This window comes from Vitis vinifera, chromosome 4 (assembly GCF_030704535.1).
Source record: "Vitis vinifera cultivar Pinot Noir 40024 chromosome 4, ASM3070453v1".
Lineage (NCBI taxonomy): Eukaryota > Viridiplantae > Streptophyta > Magnoliopsida > Vitales > Vitaceae > Vitis > Vitis vinifera.
This window is the reverse complement of record NC_081808.1, coordinates 8,868,849-8,889,803: the sequence shown is the minus strand read 5'-3', so window position 1 is coordinate 8,889,803 and position 20,955 is coordinate 8,868,849. Positions and strand designations below refer to the sequence as shown.

General features: G+C 31.9%; 1 protein-coding gene across 2 annotated transcripts; it reads right to left on the bottom strand.

Moving 5' to 3' along the window:
- Positions 1–5,947: 5,947 nt before the first annotated feature.
- Positions 5,948–16,826, bottom strand: LOC100250381 (UDP-galactose/UDP-glucose transporter 7). Of its 2 annotated transcripts, XM_010650534.3 has the most exons (8): positions 16,178–16,724; positions 15,678–15,783; positions 15,298–15,543; positions 10,786–10,896; positions 10,533–10,691; positions 7,231–7,374; positions 6,801–6,987; positions 5,948–6,591 (listed from the first exon to the last, which is right to left on the bottom strand). In XM_010650534.3, the coding sequence occupies exons 1-7, from the start codon at positions 16,219–16,221 to the stop codon at positions 6,823–6,825; spliced, it is 975 nt and encodes a 324-aa protein (XP_010648836.1). In that variant the 5' UTR covers positions 16,222–16,724; the 3' UTR covers positions 5,948–6,591; positions 6,801–6,822. The 2 variants fall into 2 exon arrangements, with proteins under 2 accessions (XP_010648836.1, XP_002271869.1); XM_002271833.5 differs by lacking the exon at positions 5,948–6,591 and having other exon boundaries at positions 6,653–6,987; positions 16,178–16,826.
- Between the last annotated feature and the right edge of the window lie 4,129 nt (positions 16,827–20,955).

Genomic DNA, 20,955 nt, shown 5'->3' with positions numbered 1-20,955 from the left:
ATGATATTTCATGAATTTTGAGATAACGTGTCACCTTAGGTGATCCTAAGGAAGTGTGTTAAGGTAAACTATGGTAAAGGTAACAAACATAATTTGTAACTCAAGGACTATAAAGGTAATCTTAAGAGACTAATAGCCTTCACCTTACTAAATTATAAACATCAACTTATGAGGAGATTATATGAAATGATAGCAAGTCACGGACCTAAGCACTTTGTGTCTCGTTGTTATTTACATAGGGTACTGAAGTACAATTAGCTCTCGATAGTAGGATATTGAGTCAACTTTATAATTGGATTTTGAGGGAACGAGTATTATCTTATCAGTTCCAATGGTCCCCACCCAAACTCATATACCTTAATGTGGTTTATGAGGTTCAATTGGTTTTTGGTTTACCTATGTGCATAAAGTCATTTTGGTAAATACGTAAGGTTGCACATGGGTTAGTGAATGGTATCTTTAGATTGAATTAATTGATTAATTAGGACTCTTTTTTCGACTAGATTAAATGAAATAAGCCCCAGGTGAGCTCAAGTCACTTAAGCCCATGGGAGACTTACAAATACCCTTTTAGGGTTTAGGACTTTAGACTTTTGTCATTCTCCTTTGTGTTCCAATGAGAGAACCCCAATCTCTATCTTCCAAATCTCCATTATTCATGTACCAAGATTCCAAAAGGAGTCAACAGGTGGAAGATAGTCTATAAGATCTTCTACAACTTTAAGGTTTTCTACACCAATAGGAAATGATATGGTAACAAGCAAATCTTGGTAAACACATCTATACCTGATTTTCTAGATCTAAAATTGTTTTTAATAGCAATTGTTTCCATTATGCATAGATCTAGAAAAGCCTTTGAAGATATACATACACCTAACTAATCTAAGGCTAAGGAATAGAGTAATATAGGATTCCCATCACAAACCAAATCCCTTTTATATTTCTAGAAAAGGAAAACTCATTTTTCATGTCATTTCTGCATCAATGTCCAAATATGTTGTTTCCTTTGTGTCCCCTACAATAACTTGTCAAGACACTTGGGATTGGTTAGTAATATGTTCCATAAATTGCTTTCGTTCAAGGATCATATATTTGAAAGGAAGATTTACCTCATTAACTCACGGATCAAAACTTATTGTTGGTCATCAATAAGACCTTCTTACAAAGTTCTTTCTTAGAAAAGTTGTTTGTAGGGAATACTTAGATTGCTTCATTCTCTATACCAAGACTAGTTAGGCGCATGTATAAACTTCCTTAGCTTCTTGATCTATACACAACGAAAAACATAGGTATAAAAAACAACTTAAATTTAAAGAATAGTGTCACCTTAGATTTGGATATTCTTAAATCAATTTGTCTATGTAGAATTCGTTAAATCCATAAAAGATCTCGTAAACTCAGAATCTTCTGCCTAATGACTTTTTCCAAATCTTGTCATGAAGGGTTGGTGGTTAGGTTTCTCCCTCTTTGAGTGAATGGAAGGCAAGAATAAAACCCTAACCCGTAAGGAGGGTATTTATAGGCTTTTAATGAGCTTAAGTGACTTGAGCCCATCTTGGGCTTAGGTCACTTAAACCAGTCCACATAAGTCATAATTGATTAATTAATTTAATTGAACTCCAATTAATCAATTAACCCAGTCCAAAAAGACTATTCATAAGATCTTATGCAATCTTGCATATTTACCAAAATGTCCTTTATGCACACAAGTGAACTAAGAACACAACTAACCCTCGTAAATTGTGTCATCATGGAAATCGAGAGGGCACCATTAGGACCCATAGGCAAATAGTGACTCATTTTTTAAATTGACTCAATATCCCACTATAGAGTCAACTCACTTTAGTTTCCTATATAAATTACAATTAGACTAAAATTGCTCAAGTTTGTGATCTATTATCCATTGTATGCAAATTCCCTATGAACTGATATCCATAATCTAACAAATTAAATATTATTAGCCTTTCAAGATTACCTCTACAGTCCTTAAGTCTCAAATTCTCTTATTGTGTGATAAACTAATATACTCCAACTCATAAAGAATTTATCACAAGTTCCAATTAAGGGACTACTATGACCATAAATTCTCTAAACACACTTCCTTAAGATCACCCAAGGAGATATATTGTCTTAATCTTCATGAGATATCATAGTGTCCTTATCAAGAATACCTATTGTTACTAAATTCTATCAATAGGAAATATATTACCACCTTAGGATCTCACTCGTAAGTCAAAGTCATTACATACTTCAACACAAACTCAATATTTTCTTAAGATTGAGAAATCATACAATATAACAGCTTGGTAAGATCATGACTACCTAATAATTTTATGTCATGACTCACTATAAGTCTATCCAATGTGTAACTATACACACTAGTACACTCACATAGGAAACTCATCTTGATGACTGAGATAGTCATTCCTCCAATTAGGACGTAGTACACTAGAGTCTAAAATGGATTGCCTAAGTCCATGAACCAATTATCAATAAATTATCTACTTGTAAGAAACCCATGATTTGGATCTTCTATGCAACCCCTAATACACCCAAATCACATACAATGCAAAAAATGTCAAGTTCAAATGCTCATAAGTGTTAATGCATGAAATAGGATAGGTAGAAAAAGGAAACTGGAATCTTATTATTAAATAATAAATATAAATAAATGTTACATCATGTGATGCTTTTAAAGTCTCTATCCTAAAAATATTCATGACTCAACCCCTTGGTTTTGTTGATTATTCTAATTCATTTCATGTTTATCATCTCAAAAAGTGTTATATGGCTTAGAATGGGCTCTAAGAGTCTAATATAAGGAACTCAAATAGTTTCTTCTAGTCTACAAATTTCTTAATTCTTGATTTCACACTTCCCTATTTGTATATCGTAGCAACTCTACCACCATTTATTTCCTTATTTATGTGGATAACCTTCTAGTAACTAAAAGTGATTTGAAATTTGTCGTCACCTTTTTAATTGCTCTCTATGACCGATTCTTACTGAAAAGCTTGGGTGCTCTCCATTACTTCTTAGATGTTGAAGTTACTATTATATTTCATAGGCTTCTACTCACTCAACATAAAATATATTTGGGATCTTCTCACCTAAATGAACATGTATGTTGCTAAAGAAGTTCATACTCTTCTCTCCACATCTTAGCCCCTTGTACTTATAATGGTGCCCTTTTAGCCCCTTGTGCTTGATAATGGTTCCCTTTAGTATCTCTCTCAGTTGCTTGGATATAGCCTACTCCATGAATAAATTGTCTCAGTTTATGCACCATCCAATTTCTTGCCATTGGATTGTTGCTAAACAATTATTGCATTATCTCAAACACAACATTGATCATGGTATTCTTTTTTTCTCCAAGCAACCTCTCTTGTTATATGCATATTTCAATGCCAATTAGGCTAGTAATAGAGATGATCGAACTTCTACTACAACATATAATGTTTTTCTTGGTGGAAATTCTCTTTTGTGGTCATCTTGAAAAAAAAATAAAAAATTCATTACACACTCATCCATAGAGAAATTGAGTATCAAACAATGTCCACCAATGTCGTTGAACTATCTTAGGTTCGATCCTTGTTAAGAGAACATGGAATCTTTGTGCTTAAGCGTCCAATTATTAACTATGATAATGTGGGTGCCACTGTCTTTCATTCACATATGAAACATATCTTAATTGACTTCCATTTTGTGTAAGACATGGTTGAGCAAGGTTCCCTAAATATCTCCTACATCAATACTAATGGTCAACTTGTAGATGCTCTTATAAAACCATCATGAAGCACCAAATTTAAGCTACTTTGTTCCAAGGTTGGAGTCTTTGACGAGGGCTCCATCTTGTAGGGGCATGATAAGCAACTATAATTCTTTCTTATCTATCCACTAAATATCTGCTAAAATCAATGAATTAGCTATAACTGTGACGTTGTATCTCCATCACAACCAAACCAACTCACTCATTTTTCTTATTATGTCCACATAGTTAAGAGTCATTACTTTGTGATTATCATATATAGCATTTAAGGGTCTTTGACTTCTCTTATCACATTTCTTCATATACGTGTATAAAATACTTGTTTACTAAATAAATTAAAAATAATAAGTTGTCATTCCATTTTCATTCCCTTGTGATGGTGTTATAAGCCTTGCTAACAAAAACGCTTTTATTTAACAAAAAGCACTTTTAAACGAGCTCTAAGTGAATACAAAAAAGAAATTAGAATTGAAAGGTCAATTCTTTTTGGCATAGTAATAATGTGGCAGCCGCTTTAGTTGAATTTATTTGTTTTTGTGCTGTTGCCAACACATAATAAATAGTAGATTTTTCAAAAAGTTAAAAAGAGGCTAAAGGGCCTTATCTAAACCCATGAATCTTCCTACTATATTCCATATCAGTTTGCCTCCCACTATATTCCACTATGTGATAATCCAATGAAGTTTTATTTATTTATTTATTTATTTGTTTTTACACATGCAATAAATGATTTCTTTACATATTTCTAAATTTATTATGAAAATTTTAAAAATGTCAAATTGTTATAGTAAAAATGTACAAATATGAGTACACATTACCTATTTAAGTTACTTAACACATGTATCAATCAATATATGAAACAAAAAAGCAACTCATGTCGCCTCATAAACAATATTATATAAGAATATCTTACTCACAGTTACAATTAAAAATGGAAATTAATAATAAATATTTGAGTCAAATGTCACGATCTATTCAACGTGAGCTTAAGAAAAGCCTAAATTCATCTGACTGTGGGAGATGAGGGGAAAAAGAGAGACACATCAAGACCAAAAGGCAAAAGAGAGGTGTGGGCAAAGGTATAAATTGTTGACACAAGTACTTTGATTATTCCGACGGTGTTTTCAAAAATAAAAATTAAAAAAAACAATGAAAGAAATTGTGGGATGGAGGTAGACAGAGAATCAGCTGATTGTTTTATAAATATTAAAAGGACAAACAACCCATGTGAAATTATGCATTCAAACTTGCTCTAAAATTACGTCTCTTCCTTTGCTTTTTCCATTTCCATATATATATATATCTCCATAGGTGTTCTCATTGTGTTTGAGAGCCTCAAAAATGAAAATAATAAAAGGGTGAGAGAAAAAATCCTGGAGAAACTAATTTGTTGAGGTTTTAATGGAGTGGGCCAAGCATCCAAAAGGAAAAGGACTGTTGAGGGGCAAGCGTGGGTGTTCCAACAGCGACTTGCCCACATTCTCATATTTCAAATGAGATGGCGAGTGTCGGCAAAACCACCCAGGTTTGATACTTGGGAATAAAAATGAAAATAGAATGTGAATGGAAGAATAGGAGAAGAAATGCGTCCCCATTCCTATGCTTTGTTCCAGCATTTCAAATTTGACTTTTTAAGTTTTAAGGTACACGACTTATTCAGACAACTTCATCTCTCCCCTTTCTGAATGCTGAGGAATTGTTTCCAAAAAGAAGTTTCCATTGGCTTTCACGATTTGAAGGTCATCTGAAAATGACACGTGAGTCAAGTTTACTAGTTACTGGTTGGTCGAAGCCAAGTTATGAGATGAAGTAGGGGGATGCTGAAAATAAAGGTGGGAGGTGGGCAGTGGGCAGTGGGCAGTGGGCAGTGGGCAGTGGCCACACGTAACATGATGAAGAATGTTGGACAAGCACAGCCTGAGGCAGTCAGCCACGGAAGGCAGCCTTTCATTTTCAGTCAAAGTAGGAGACAGATGCACAAGGGCTAAGTAGTTAGAGCCCAACCCTTTCTTGTCCTTCGCCCCTCTCACACATTATGGGCACCCTGTCCCACCCACCCATTTCCTGTTGCCTCTTCTTCCGCTAACCACCCCATCACTCTCCAAGACACAACCATCATCCCCACCACCCCAATTTTAGCTCGCCCCATCTATCCATATATATATAGAGAGAGAGAGATACATAATTTAATGCCACAACACCCAAAATTTGATAGTCACAGAAGCTTGTTATAAGCCTCAGAAGAAGCCCAGAGTAATTTTAATACAAAGTAAGTAGGCACATGGGAATGAACAGTAGGAGTCTATCAATACCCAAGCTACCTCATGTCTTTTGTGCCAAAAACCTACATATCTACCTAAATTTCCAGCTGCCTCATGACATCCCCAAATCCAGGTACCATGCATGCAAATAGAATGGTTTGGTAAATGTCAGTCTTAAATAATTTTGAAAGGCAATGGCCTCTACTCAGGGCACACAACAAAACAAACCCCTTTCACTATCATCTTGTACCCATGTCCCCCCTCCCCCTCTTCTGCAATCTAAATTTATCCATCTTCTCCTTTCTTTCTTCAATACAGTTCCAACATTTCATTCCTTTTCCAGAAAAAAAACCCAAAAATCATGCCCCCTTTGGCCGGAAAACATGAAAAGAAGAAGATGATGATGATGAAGAAGAAGAAGCAGCAGCGTTGCTGAAGAATTATATATGGAGAAAAATAGAGATTTGAGCACCCAATTTGAAGTTGTTTGTTATAATGGCAACTCTTGTGACTATACTTGGAAGGAAACATCAGACTCCACCAAAGACAAATCCCCATCATCTACAACAATTAACAGTTGTCATCATAATTCTATTCGACCAACTTTTTGAATGTGTCACTCTTGTCGTGTAAAGGGCGATGTCTTGTATTAAATCATGTTTAAGGAACCATCAAGAGATCATTATGAAATGAAAGACATGTTTATTACTTCATTAATGAATGATACAATTCATAGAGATGGACTTAAAGAACCAAGAATTAGTAACCACCTGAAATCCTCTATTATTGATTTCATTTCCTATGAGCCTCCAAATCAGACATTAGCTTTGGTGGCTTGCTCTTCTTTTGCTGATATTTGGCATATGAATACCACACACCACCAGCTGTGTTGATAACCAATCCAGTCACATTCAATGCATGTACCTTCACTCCACCCAGTAAGACAAAACCAAGGGTCTGGACAGAAAAAAGAGAAGAATTGTGGTTTGTCACTGTTGGATTAAATAACATACTGAAAACTGTCAAATTGTGTCATGCTAACTTGGGTGGCTGCAAAGATTGAAGAAGGTGGAAGGGAGAAATTGGAAATTTACAACAATATGCTGTAGGAAGGGCTGTAAAATTCCAGAATGTCTTTCCTTCCTACAATCTTCTGGGCAGTAAGGAAATAAACAAACATAAAAGATGCTTTACACATACCGTGGATCCAACCCCCTTGAGGACTCCAACAATGGTTGTTGTTAGAGCAGAATTGACTATTGTACATAAGAACATCGTGTAGTTCAGAGCTATACCCATCACCAATGAAAGAATAAGGATCACCAAAAATGATAATGAATTACTCTGCCCAGTCAAAACAAATTTCATGTTAAAGCCAGCTTTACATTATAGTGAAGTACTAGCATATAGCAGAATAGATAATTTTATACCAGCCACAATGGGTATTATAAATTAATTGTGAAATCAATGAAAACTAGTCAGAAAAAGTTGCCTTCTAATTCATCAAGATTATAATGTCACTATGGCATCATGGACAACCCAACAAACTGGCTCCATTTTCCATTCTTTTGTATTTTTGCCCCTTTTTTTCTTGGTTTTCAGGAAAAGGGAGGGAGGAGAAGAAGGAGCTTGATTCTTCCGACATATGTAGCATAGGTATATGCCAGTAAGCAGGGCACACAGGTTAGCATTTTCTCTAAATCAATAACAAGTAAAATGAGCACAAATCAATTGGTAATCTAACCATTGGTGTTTTCTTCCAAAGCATGCTGCTGTTGTACAGGAAATTTATTGATTTAAATTTAAACCATCTGGAAGTTCTCCAAATTGGTTCCCACAAATGAATTTTGTTCTCCCAGACAGTCCATTTATTTCCAATCCACCAAACATGTTAGAACATCTCTTAGACAGTTTCCCAAAAGATGCATGTGGAACTGAATTTCGATATTTTTGACAATTGTTATTTCAAAATTCCATCTAGATGCATCATTGAAAAGGCATGTTTTCATGTAAGTTATTTCCTTTCAGTATGGGAGTTCACCCTGCATACTTCCTATCCCCGCAAGAATGTAAAAGAAACCAGTCTAAAAGATGCTCATCTTTAGCAAACAGCCTCCTACATCTATTTAAAAGTTTATTGGATTTAATCTTCAGATTAAGCCACGGATATGCCCAAGGGGGCGCCCCTTGCATGATATAGTAACCAAATTCTGATGACCCTAAATCTACTTAAAGCATTTTGTCTGCAGTCAAAGTGGTCCTTCTCTTCCATTCAAATTTAAATTAAAAGGACCCCAGTTCTTTTAAGGGACATTCATTGCTGAGCTTGTTGACTCAAAGATTTTTCTTGTACTCGATTAACCCTCTGAAAATCACCTTATGTTGAGAAAAAAGAATAAGAGGCAGTGGGAGGACTGAGAAAGGAACTCTCAAGTGTATGGACTCATACTTTAATGACTCCCTAGTGGCCATGGAAGTGATAGCTTTACCCTAGGAATGTATAATCTACTCTCTCTAGCTCTCACCTTGACCTCAAACATTTCTTTAGCTCTTTCACCTACTTGATATCACATATGCCCTTCTCTTTGGTCCATAGCTAGCAACTCACCTGCCATACCAAGAGCAATAGCCTCACCTCCTCACAATCAGAATCCTACCTTTCGATATCTCAGCCAAACAACCTAGGTGGGATGAGACAGGCATGCTCAACAGATTCATTGAATTGATCAACTCAAAGCTTCAATTAGATACGAAAAAAAATGTAATCATAGTTGATCACCCCCAATGGCTAGACATGAAGGAGTATTTTGAGGGCAAGAAGGAAATCCCTTTTAAGAAGGATTTGGTTTCTCTCAAACGAAGGAGGATAGAACATCTTCTACTCTCTTTACAAGGTAATAAAATGTGGCAAATTCCCATATCCATTGGGGCAAAAGTAGCACATTAGTTATTTGTTAAAAAAAAATTATGATTTGTTTTTATCTATTTTATTTTTCAATTAACCTTTTAGAATCCAATTGATAAATAAAAGAAATTAATTTCTATATAAAATGTAACAATATTTTCATAGCAAATTGAATAGGCACTAAAAAAAAATCTTCTTTTCTCTCAACTTTAAATTTTAATTTAAAGAATGATTAATTGGAAAAACTTATCTTTTATATTTATTGGTTTTTTAGGGAATCATAAAATCAGTGAATTTTTTTTCCCCCTCAAGTTTCATGCCATTTTTATTAAGAATGCAAATAAAAAATATTAACAAAGTCAAGAGAATATTTTTCTTCTCTCAATTCTAAATTTTATGCAAAAAAAAATTAATTAAAAATACTTTTCATATTTCTTGAATTTTTATTTTTTTGAGATCAAAGAAATTAAAAAATTCTTTCAATATTCTTTTCATTTTTTTTATCAGATTTAATATTCTTTTCATTAGGAATACAAATTCTACATATGTTTTGTTTTTTGTGTATACTTCCTATATACATAGGGTGCACTCCCTTCCATTAGCACTCTTTTAATAGATTATCTGCTTGCTTATTCAAAAAAAAAACCTACATGGCTTGTTTGCCATGATAGATTTAGGTATTTTCCATTCCTAATACAAATTCCACATGGTATTCTTTGGTTTGTTTTTTCCATATACTTCCTATATGCATAGGGTGTGCTTCCTTTTCATTAGTGCTCTTTTAATAGATTATTTGCTTGCTTATATCCCAAAAAAAAAAAAGAAATCCACATGGATTGTTTGCTATGATAGATTTAGGGATTTTCCAAGTACCATTATACTATAAAGAGGACAAGAGATGACCTATCCTCTTTTGCATTGGACAGGAGCCAAATACTCTATTAAATTGTGCAGCACAAGGTATATCCTATAATTATTTTATTTGTAACTGAATACATAATATTTAAACATACACTTAGCACTAGAAAGTGAACAAATTCCATGTCAGCCTAACAATATTAAGAAAATGTTATATTCACCTTGATTAAAATGAATACCATGCAGAATTGGTAGACATGATTTGACTAATGAAGGCAATAACTCTTGAATCTGAAAATGAATTTGCATATCATGTATTCAGGTTGACAGCATTATTAACTCTATCTGGTTCCTTGTAGTATTGACTATTTAATGATGTTATGAAATTGCAAACCTTATTATCAATGCAATGAAAGGAGACTCTCATTCTTAACTTTACAGTCAGTGGATTTGCATAAAATCACAGTTCTATAATATAGTAATGACACAGTAACTTCCCTATTTTTTCTCTTATACATTTAATGAATGTTTAACAACTCAATTCCCAATTTTTAACCAATTCCATGTCACATGATTCTAAAATCTCATTTTGAGTTATCAACTATGGAAAAGAGCATTTAAACATATAAAATCCATTTCAACAATACAAGCATTTATCTCAAGCATTAAAACATTAAGGCTTCATTACTGTGCAATATGACAGTATTCTAATATAATGAAAATGGATCGAGATTCTTACCTTTGCAACTAATAATGACAAAGAATTTGGAAATTCTCCAGTAGCTATGATGAGAAATAATAGAAATGGAAGAGACAAAAAACTGTTGTAAAACATGATCTCAACTGATGAATGCCCATCCTCTGCACCAGACTTTTCCACCAACACAAGGTACATGGTCTGTGTTTGCAATTAAGCACTTGGATCAGAAATGCAAGCATGATTACGAACTGAACAAAACTCAGAATCAACAATAGAAGACCTAAGATATAACCTGGAAGAGAACAGAAGTAAGGGCCATGCTATATCCGAAAAGGTCAAAGGAAAAGTCTCCCAACGCAGCTATGATAACACCAGCAGCAGTCAAAATTACTGAAAGTGATACCTGAAATAAGACGTAGGAACACATATACACTTTAGGAACCATTTAAAATCTGTCTACATGATGCTAGTTTCTGGAATTTAGCCTGATATTTTGGTGTTGAGCATGGTAAACATTGTAGGCTTAAATCCTAGGATTTGGATCCACACTGTATATCGTGCTCTAAATAAACCAGATTTTCTAAAGCTTATGCTTTTAGGAAAGTTCATAACCCAAATATAGTATTAGAGCTCCAGTTAACTGAAGATCTTAGGTTTAGGTCCTTCCCACACCTTATTTAACTGTCTAATTATGCGTGATCACAAAATTTGTGAGCTTACTGCTATCTGTGCCGATGTATTAAAGCATGACATATATTATGGGTCCAAATTCTAATAACTCAAGTTTTCAGGAAAATCGGTAATTCAACATGGTATTGTTAAAGAATGATATACATTGTATGCCCAAAATATAATCATTGCATTTTTAAACAACAACCTTCATGTGATGGTGTGCATTAAACTGACCAACAGGCTAATACCAATCTCCGCTAAATTCATAGGATTATATACAATTTGGGAGCTTTTAGATTAGAAAAAAATGCCTTTATAGTCTGGAGTCTGGACCAGAAAGCTTTTGTCAGATAACAAGTAGTTGGGACAAGAAGAGAAGATGAGAATTTATTATTTCAAGAGAGTTTGACCAAAGAAACTTTAAATTTGAATGGAAGACATAGCTTCATGGAAGTTAGACAGATGGGTAAGCTGGTACAGCGCTTGACAAGGAGAGATGAAAAGAAGGTAATGAGAAAGACTTGGGTGCAGAAGAAACAAATTAGTCAGCATGGGGTAAACTATGAATGCAATCTTATTCTCAACAATCCACTTTCAGAATAAGGATGAATACATGGTGGGAGCTTGTAGGTTATGCACTTATTAGAACTCCCTTCAATAAAAGAAGGAAAAAAGAAAACAATAACTGCAACAGCCATAATGAGATAACTTTTCCTCCAGAAAAACCTTCATACCTTAATTTTTGTAAGATAAGGCAGTAACTAGATACAAAGTCTTTGAGCGCAAGAAAAAGTAGAGATTTAACAAAGAAAAAAAAAGTGTGTTTATTTGGGATTTTCTTTTTGTACTAGGAATATTATAATATATGCATGAGGATTTACTTAGTTTAATTAAAAATTAATTAAGTAGTCAATATTACTAGCTTTTATATCAAATAAGAGCAATAATTTAGCAGGTTATTTTAGCAGTTTGTGCATACCATCACTCATACTACTATTGCAGTGAATTATTAGGGCTTATTTTTATTTCTGTTCTTCAGTTTATACAGTAAGCTAACCCATTAGTTGCATTTACAAAATGTCCTCCTTTCAGAGAAAGAAACTGAGTCCTCAAACAACCTCTAGAATTCCCAAAAGGCTCCCATGCCCTTCCTCCCAACTATCCAAATTTATTGACCACCACTATTCTCCAGAGCTTATCACATTCCCCTAAAGATCTCCAGGGCTGCTTCCCTTAAAAATCTCCAAAACTACCACCCTCTTTAGAAGTGTGCACAGATGACCATTTAACCAAATGAGGGAGCCTACCCATCCACCATGCACAGGAAGTCCTCATGTAGTTTCCTTTAAACCCAAGGAAATATTCCCTCTTCCACACTACTGGTCATTTTTTTGAAACATAAACCACTGGCCTTCACAACTCTAGATTTCGAAGAAGCACTTTGCCTTGATATGGAAGCCAAAGCCTTAATCTCCTCTGCTTGCCATGCAAGCTTGCTGACCTTGTACACAGATATGGAAGCTAAAGCCTCAATCTCTTCTACTAAAGACAGGGAAATAATCTCACTGTTGGAAAAGTTGATCCTTCAGTCAAAAATGGCTTCAAAACATAAAAATATGCACCAAGAACATGACAACTGAACCCCACTAGCACCACAAAAGACAAAAGAGTATTGTCAACGAGCAACTTAGGATGTATCTCATAAGTAAGACCTTCTCTATATCCCATCCTAAAATCATAAATTCACTGCACCACCACCAACACCATGATAAAGAATCTATCAAATCTACTGAGACTAGAGCCCATCATAAAAAATCCCAGTGAACATAATCATAAGTTTTCTCTTATTCAACGTTCAGACTAGCTCCTATTGAACACTCTTCAATTAACAATCAAGAATGAAGGATTGGTAGCTTCTTAGTGATAAAAATTGGATCAAGTATTCGTCTACCTTTGACTAATGCATTTTGAGAATTAGAAACAACTTTCCCATCACTTTCTTCAGCTCATTAGCAAGAATTTTTCCAACAGCTTAAAAAGAACCCCTCCACTAAATTGCTCAACTGAATCTCAAACATCCTTAGCTCTCTCCTTCTCAGGGACCAACACCAAGAAGATTATACTAGGACTACACTCAGAAGATCCAGCTGAATGGATTTCATTAAGGCATCTTATCCCCTATAAGAGCATCATGATTCATTGCCAAAATGCAACAAAGAAAGCATTAGGATTAGGGGCTTCATCCATTCAAACCCCACTAAACACAACCCCAATCCCAACCCCCAACAACAAAATAAGAAGAAAGGCATCCAAAACAATAGATTTAAACATATCCTCCTTAAGATCTGAATATGATGACTTAAAGAAAGACCAAACCCCTAAATATCAAATCATTAAGTTTTCACAGACAAAATTCATCAACATTGTGCCTAGTGATATAATAACCTTTCATGTTGTCGAGAATTGTTTCAAAAAAATAGATATCTTGCATTTCAATCACCTTCCCTTAGCCACAAAGCAACAAAATACCTCCAACTAGTTTCCCTGAAATGTGCTCCATGACTGCATTCCCTCGTGGCTTGAAAGCAAGATCCCACCTCACTCCTAATCTAATCTAATACTCCTGCTCTATTCCACTTTTTTAATCCTGCTTCAAAGCCTTAAGATTGCATGCCAAGAAAAAATTCAGCAGCCTCATTCCCCTGACCCCCAACACACACACCCACCCACCCCCACACCCATACCATCTCTTAATTGGGGCCCCAAGACTATCCAATTTCAACCACATATTCTCAAACTTACCAGACATTTCCAGTTCCCCCATTTACTATTTGGGTATTAGGTTGAATCCCCTGTTTCAGTCTTTTTATGCGTGTGGATAATTAGCCAAATTTTTAAGCAGGCACTCCTGATATATACATAATTTTCACTATTAACATTTATGACAAACATTTAATGCTTAATGTGAACCCACATATGCACATGCATTTCATCTTCTTGACTCCCCTTTTATTAAACAGCTTCACATAATGTTCATATCTTTCTTTGTAGCAATATGTCTCTAATGTTTAAAGTAAGGGCATTCAGACACATAAAATGCATTCTAAAGGTAAAGTTTTATAAAAGTTATCTCTATTTCATAATTTTTAATAAACACTGTAACGAAGCCCCAATCCAATAGAAGTCTAGAAACTGTTTCTACAACATCTATAACATTATTAATCAGTCCAGTGCTATCTTTTGATACCAGGAAAAAAAAAAAAAAAAAGCGCTTCCCCTCAGTCATTCCCTGTGCACAAAATTTCAATAGTTACATGCATTGAAACATGCACAACAATTGGTTCAATCTGTGTCCAGCTTACTGCTTGGATCTCTAAAGCTATAGCACTGTTACAGTGATGCAGGCACAAGGACACCTAGATCAGCAATTTTGATGAATAGATTAGACCAAGTTCTTTTGTACACAGAAGATGGATCCCAAATATATGACAAATGCTGTTTAATTGTCGCATACATGGGCCCATGCAGCATTGGCCAATCAGTTCAAAATCCTTATATTGTATCTTTGTTGGTGGTAACTTGATGATTTGGATACATTACCATCATCAAAGCTCTTCAGAAACATCAAATTCAATATATTTTGTCCAATCTGGCAAGTTTTGTGATTTTCTGTATTTGCACATCCATCCTAGGCCAAGTTAGCTAACAGAAAATCACCAGTCATACATTTCTAAGTGAGGCAGCTTCAGTATTAGTGATTTACAGCCAGTTCTTCTACAGAGTTGTATGCTTCATTTTTTCTGTCTTCTTTTGTTTGATTCAAGTTGTAATAACAGTTTATCAGGATGAATGATATAACAACTACCCATGCAGACAGTTCAATAAATTTATCATACATAGAATGTCATGCAACTATAAGCAGAACTTCATCATAAAATCTGGGTCCAGAACATTTACATTTCTGTCACAAGGAACAAATTAAAATCTAGTAGGATCTAGATATGAAAAAAAAAATATCAGAGACATTAAAATCATAATATCACAAATATAACCTTTTACATTAAAAAAAAATGAAAATTTTTAATGGAACTGATCAAATAATAAGAAAATCCTGAAAAGGCCAACAACATACCTGTGTTGAGGGCCTCCCCTTTCCCGAAAAAAATCCAGTTATCAGTACAGCAAGAGGTGTAAGTCTTTTAATTGCAATATACATTGGAATATTAACTCCTTTCAAGCTTGCCAAAGCAAATGCCACATTTGCATTATAGAATAGTGAAACAAGGAAAAGCCGTTTTGCACTAGCCATATTTATCCCTCTAGCTCTTGTGTAACCCATCACTCGACCAAAGTGTATTAGCAAGGCTGTCGCCAATTGCTTAAAAAAAACATAGAAAATAAAAACCCATATCAGGAATTTGAAAAACCAAAAAAACAATTATAGAAATTGAAAACCAGAACAATGTTTCTTCTTTTTTTTTCCCCTCCTTTTTCTCTTTATCAACTAAATACCTGAACAGTGAGAAGGGTCATCGAGGATGAATACTGCATGAGAACTGCCTTGTTGATGAACACCATGGCCATTGAAGCAACCCCATATGAGAAGGCAGAAGTCAAACTACAAATTCACAAAAACTAAGATTAATTTGAATTGTCAATCACACATTTGATTAAATGTATAATCATTAATAGATCCATTGATAGAGACCCAAATAAAACAGCCTGAAAGCAATAGTGCAAAAAAAATACATGAGTTGTGTGTCATAGTCATAAATATGCATTGGTGACAATAACATATATCATGCAGTTGATCAAGCTTCAATAACCAAATTTTCAACAAAAAAATTTCAAAAGAGAACACAACAGAATCAGTCAGAACAAATTAAATTTAGACGCAAAAATCCAAACAAATTTCACCAAAGCCCCAAAATAGAAAAGCCGTAATTGCTAAAAAAACATATCAACATTTATAGTAGCCGAGGCAAAATCAAGCGATCCAAAATAGAACAAACCTCAAAAAAGGACTTGGTTCCGCATCAATACTGCGACTTTCCATGGTTGAGAACGAGATAAAAAGCAATGAAAAATACCCTTTTCAAGAGCAATTTCAATCCCACCACTGCAGCCCGATCACATAGCCAAATCCAAGAAAAATCCTTTTATCTCCTCCTAGTACCCAATTCTCAAACAAGACCCGGCAAACGAAACAAACCCAAATCACAAAATCATCAATAAAACACAAACAACACACCAGCTGAATAGAAACTGGAAGGAATCAATAAAAGATTACCAGATAAATGGAGGGGGAAAGAGAAATGGGTGGATGAGAAGACCACAAGGGAAGTGGAGGAAGTGGGGGAGGTGCGGTGTGTGGAAAATAGAGAGAAGCAATATAAAAATGAGAGCCAAGGAAAGAAGAGAGACAAAGCACATGAGGAGGTGGGGATTTTCGAAAACAGCTGGCGTGGAATCGTTGAAAGCAATTGGATTGCCATCGCCATCACTTTGTGGCGCTCACTGTTACTACAATCCCAATCCCATCTCCTCGGACGCTCCCCCTCTTCGGACACTCTCTAGTTTTTCACATTTCACAATCCATCTAACCATATATCTATACAATTTCCATGGAAAGAACTCAAAAGTTTATATTTCAAATATTCTATCAACTTATGACATAAGATTTGAAAGAAATGAAATGGAAGAGTCAAGTTAGGGATTCATTACATATCATTTTAATTTTTGAACCTTTTGGTATATAAAAAATAAAAATTTTAAAAATTAAAAAATTAAAAAAGAATTTAAGGTATTGATACCTACGAATTTTTAATTTGTATTATTTAAAATGCAAAAAATAAAAAATAAATAAATCAATTAGATGAAGGTACAAAAAATAAGGGAAAAAATAGGATTTGATTCACTAATATAAAAATATAAAAAATATAAAAAAAAAACCTCAAAATTTTAAATTAGTATTATCTTTATCAATTTAAAAATAGTTTGAAATACATCCATTTTTTAATAAGTCATCTAATTATTCCAAAAAAACATCTCTTTATTGTTAGGACATTCAAATTAATTGACAACTACGTTATTCCATGTAGATGTTTCTCCTTTTTTAGATATTTTTTTTTATTATTATTATTATTATTATTTTAGTTTCCATTAGGAAATATTGTGCGAAAATATCCTATTTAAATAGGATTAATATTTTTTTTTATTTTTTTGAATTCTAAAAGGAAATATTGTCCTACTTAGTTATAATTACCAATTCAAAACGTAATAAGGTTGTCTATTAAATAATAAATAATAAATTTAATAATATATCATTATTTTAATTATTATTAATTTTTTAATATAAAATAATTATTTATCTATTTATTTATTTTTATACTATATATCAAATTACAACTATATTGTAAAATATTTTATATCTGAAAAACTCTTACAACAAATATTATTTTCTATTATATTAAACAATTATTAATATTATATAATAAATACAAATTTATTATTGGTTTATTTATTGTCAAGGATATGAATTTATTTTTAACTTATTAATACTAGAATAAACTCTCTCTTTTTTAATTCTTACTTTATAATTTTTTTAGGGAAAAAAATTCCCGAATAAAATAATAATAATAATAAAATATTTAAAATGAAGGGAAACATTTACATGGAGGAGTCTAATTGTCAATTGATTTGGATGACATGACAAGTAAAGTGACATTTTTGAAAATAATCAAATGACTAAATAAAATGCATGTAAAATTTTTTAGATTCTTTTATCCATATATTTTCATATTAGTGAATCAAATCTCACTTTTCCCTAGAATAAGAGTAACTATTAATTTTTAAAACTAATTTGAAACTATAAAATTGAGCCAATTAATGTCATAAATTTATAAATCAAAATTGGTGTGGTAAGTTCATATTTATTTCTCCTTTGCTTATAACTATTTAAATTTTTTATTAAACCACAAACTTCAAATTAAATGAGAATTAATACTTTTTATTTGGTAATAAGTCTCATAGTTTTTAAAAACAATTGTGTAATGAAAAAAATTGATTTGTTTATAGATTTAGAAAAAGCGAATTGTATTTATTTTGGTAACTAATTTTAAATAAAATATTATTAACTATTATTATTTATTTATTTTTATCATTTTCTAATGAAATAGGGTTTTTGGCTTTATTATAATATTAAATTTTATATTTGATGAAAATTATAATTATATTATCCATTTAAAAGAGTATTATTTGTTGGTACACGACCAACTTCTTTTAAATGAATGTTTATGCAATAAGGTATGTTTGGATGGTTTTTTCAAACACGCACCTTCTAAGCTTAAGTTAGTTTTTGAAAGAGAAGACTAACCTTTTATAACTTTTTATAAAAATTATAAATTTTATAGTATTAATATTAGTTTAAAAATAACTCATGTGCTATGAAACTTTTGAAAATTTTAAAATGTTATTATCCCTTTTAACAAAAAAAAAAAAGTAAAATATTAATATTTATTTAAAAATGGACCTATGAGAAGGCAAAAATCAAGCTATACATCCACAAACAAGATTAATTTAAGATCAATTACACATTTTTTTGAAAGTATAATCATTAAAATGAGGGATTTTTAATGGCATGTAGATCCATTGATAGAGACCCAAATAAAAGCAATAGTGAAAAATACATTAATATGTATTGGTGACAATAACATTAATTATGCAGTGGATCGACCTTCAACAACAAATTTCAAATGGGAACAAGATAGAACCATTGAGAACAAATCCAATTTAGACAATAAATAAATAAATAGTAAATCAAAATTGTTGGATGAAGTTACAAATAATCAAAATTGATGCAACTCTCTTGTCTAAAAATATTTATTTTTAATTTTTTTACTTAAAAAATATTTTTAAAAATAGGAAAAATTAGTTTAAATATTTTTAAACTTGATTCATTTTTATATTTAAAAAAAGTGGATGCATTTATTTTCATAACTAATTTTAAATAAAATATTATGAACTATTATTAATTTTTAATATTAGTATCATTCTTTTTATAAAAAATAAAATAAAATTATAATTCTATTATTCATTAAAAAATTTATTATCCATCTATTTCTTATTTATCTCTTATAATTTTTATAGTATTAGTACTCATTTTAAAAGATTTATGCAACTTTTTCAAATATTTTAATATATTATTGAAAACTTTAATATATTAATATCCATTTTAACCAAAAAAAAAGGTATAATATTAATATTATTTATAAAAATGGACAATTGGAGGATTTTTTTCATTAAAGATAAAGATGATTTTATAAAGTGAATTTTCAAAATAAGAGTGGAGCAACTTTAGAATTATGGGTGTTGAATTATTAATTTATCATATTAAATATTCCAATTAAATTTTATTCTAAATTAATTATCAATTTCATTAATTTTCTAGGATTTTTTTTTTTTTTTTTTTATGTTTTATAACTTTAATTAATTATCTTAGGCAACTAAGCTATTGATCCTATACCTAAGTGATTACCTGCAAGAAACCAACATATCCAATGGCATTAATCCCAATACGAAACTAAGCCCATCATGATTAGCATACTATAATTCTAGTTAACTTAATTAATACTTACATATAAATCATCACATTAATTTATATGGATGATTTTTTCTTTATACTTTCTCTAAGATTATGTTTGATTCCTAAAAAATACTAAAAAATGAAAAAAAAATATTGAGAAAAATGATTTTCTTCTATTTGGTTGTCTTCTAAAAAATACAAAAAAAAATATATATAATTAAAATTAGTTAAAAACTTATATGTTTTTAAATTATTTAATTTTTATATTAATAGATATCATAAATTAAAATAAGTTAAATGAATTTGAAATAGTAAATAAAAATAATTTTTTAACTTTAAATTTTTTTTTTTTTTTATAAAATTTTTCAAAAACCAAATATAGCCGTGATTGTCCACTAATCTAATGACTACAATGATGATTTTCAATGGGCAATTGAGGGTTATAATTAGTGGCCAAAATCACTTTTTCCCCCCTCAATATCATTTACATACAAAATTGACCCACACCCACTAATGGGATCTTCTCATTCTTCTATCTCATAGGTTTTCAATTATGATATTTTGTCTCCTTTAGGGGCCTTAATTCTTCATTTGTGATTTTAAGTAACAAATAAATTGAAGTTAATAAAAACTTAATCCACTCTAAAGAGCTAGTAAAATCATGTGTTTTTAAAAAATTTATTGACTTCTATGGGGGATTAAACCCATGCAAGGTACATCATAATAGGTTCATAACAAGACTTTCTATTCACCAAATACTTTAAAATAATTTTATTTTATTGTTTGAAAATCTATATCTACATCTATACTATATATATATAAAAGTTCAAAAATTTGTTGGGTTGCATTTGTTTTGGAAAATATTTTCTAATTTTTATGTTCTATTTTCATTTTTTGAAAACAATTTTTATTTTTTATTTTCTTATTTTCCTGAAAATGTGTTTGATTAAGAAAAATGAAAACACTAGGCTTGGATTTATGGTTTCAACCAATACATTAAGCATCTTCTACAAATTTCGATCTTTTTCTTGAATTAATGAAGAGCAAAAATCAAAGGAAAACCTTCCCCTAGAAAAATGCCATGAATCAAAACAAAATCTTCCCTCCTCCTTCAAGAATGCCCTTGTTGAAATCTTCCCCCAAGAAGATATTCTCCCTATCATTTACCCAAGACAAGTAAAATATTCCCATCTCTGATGAGTTGCT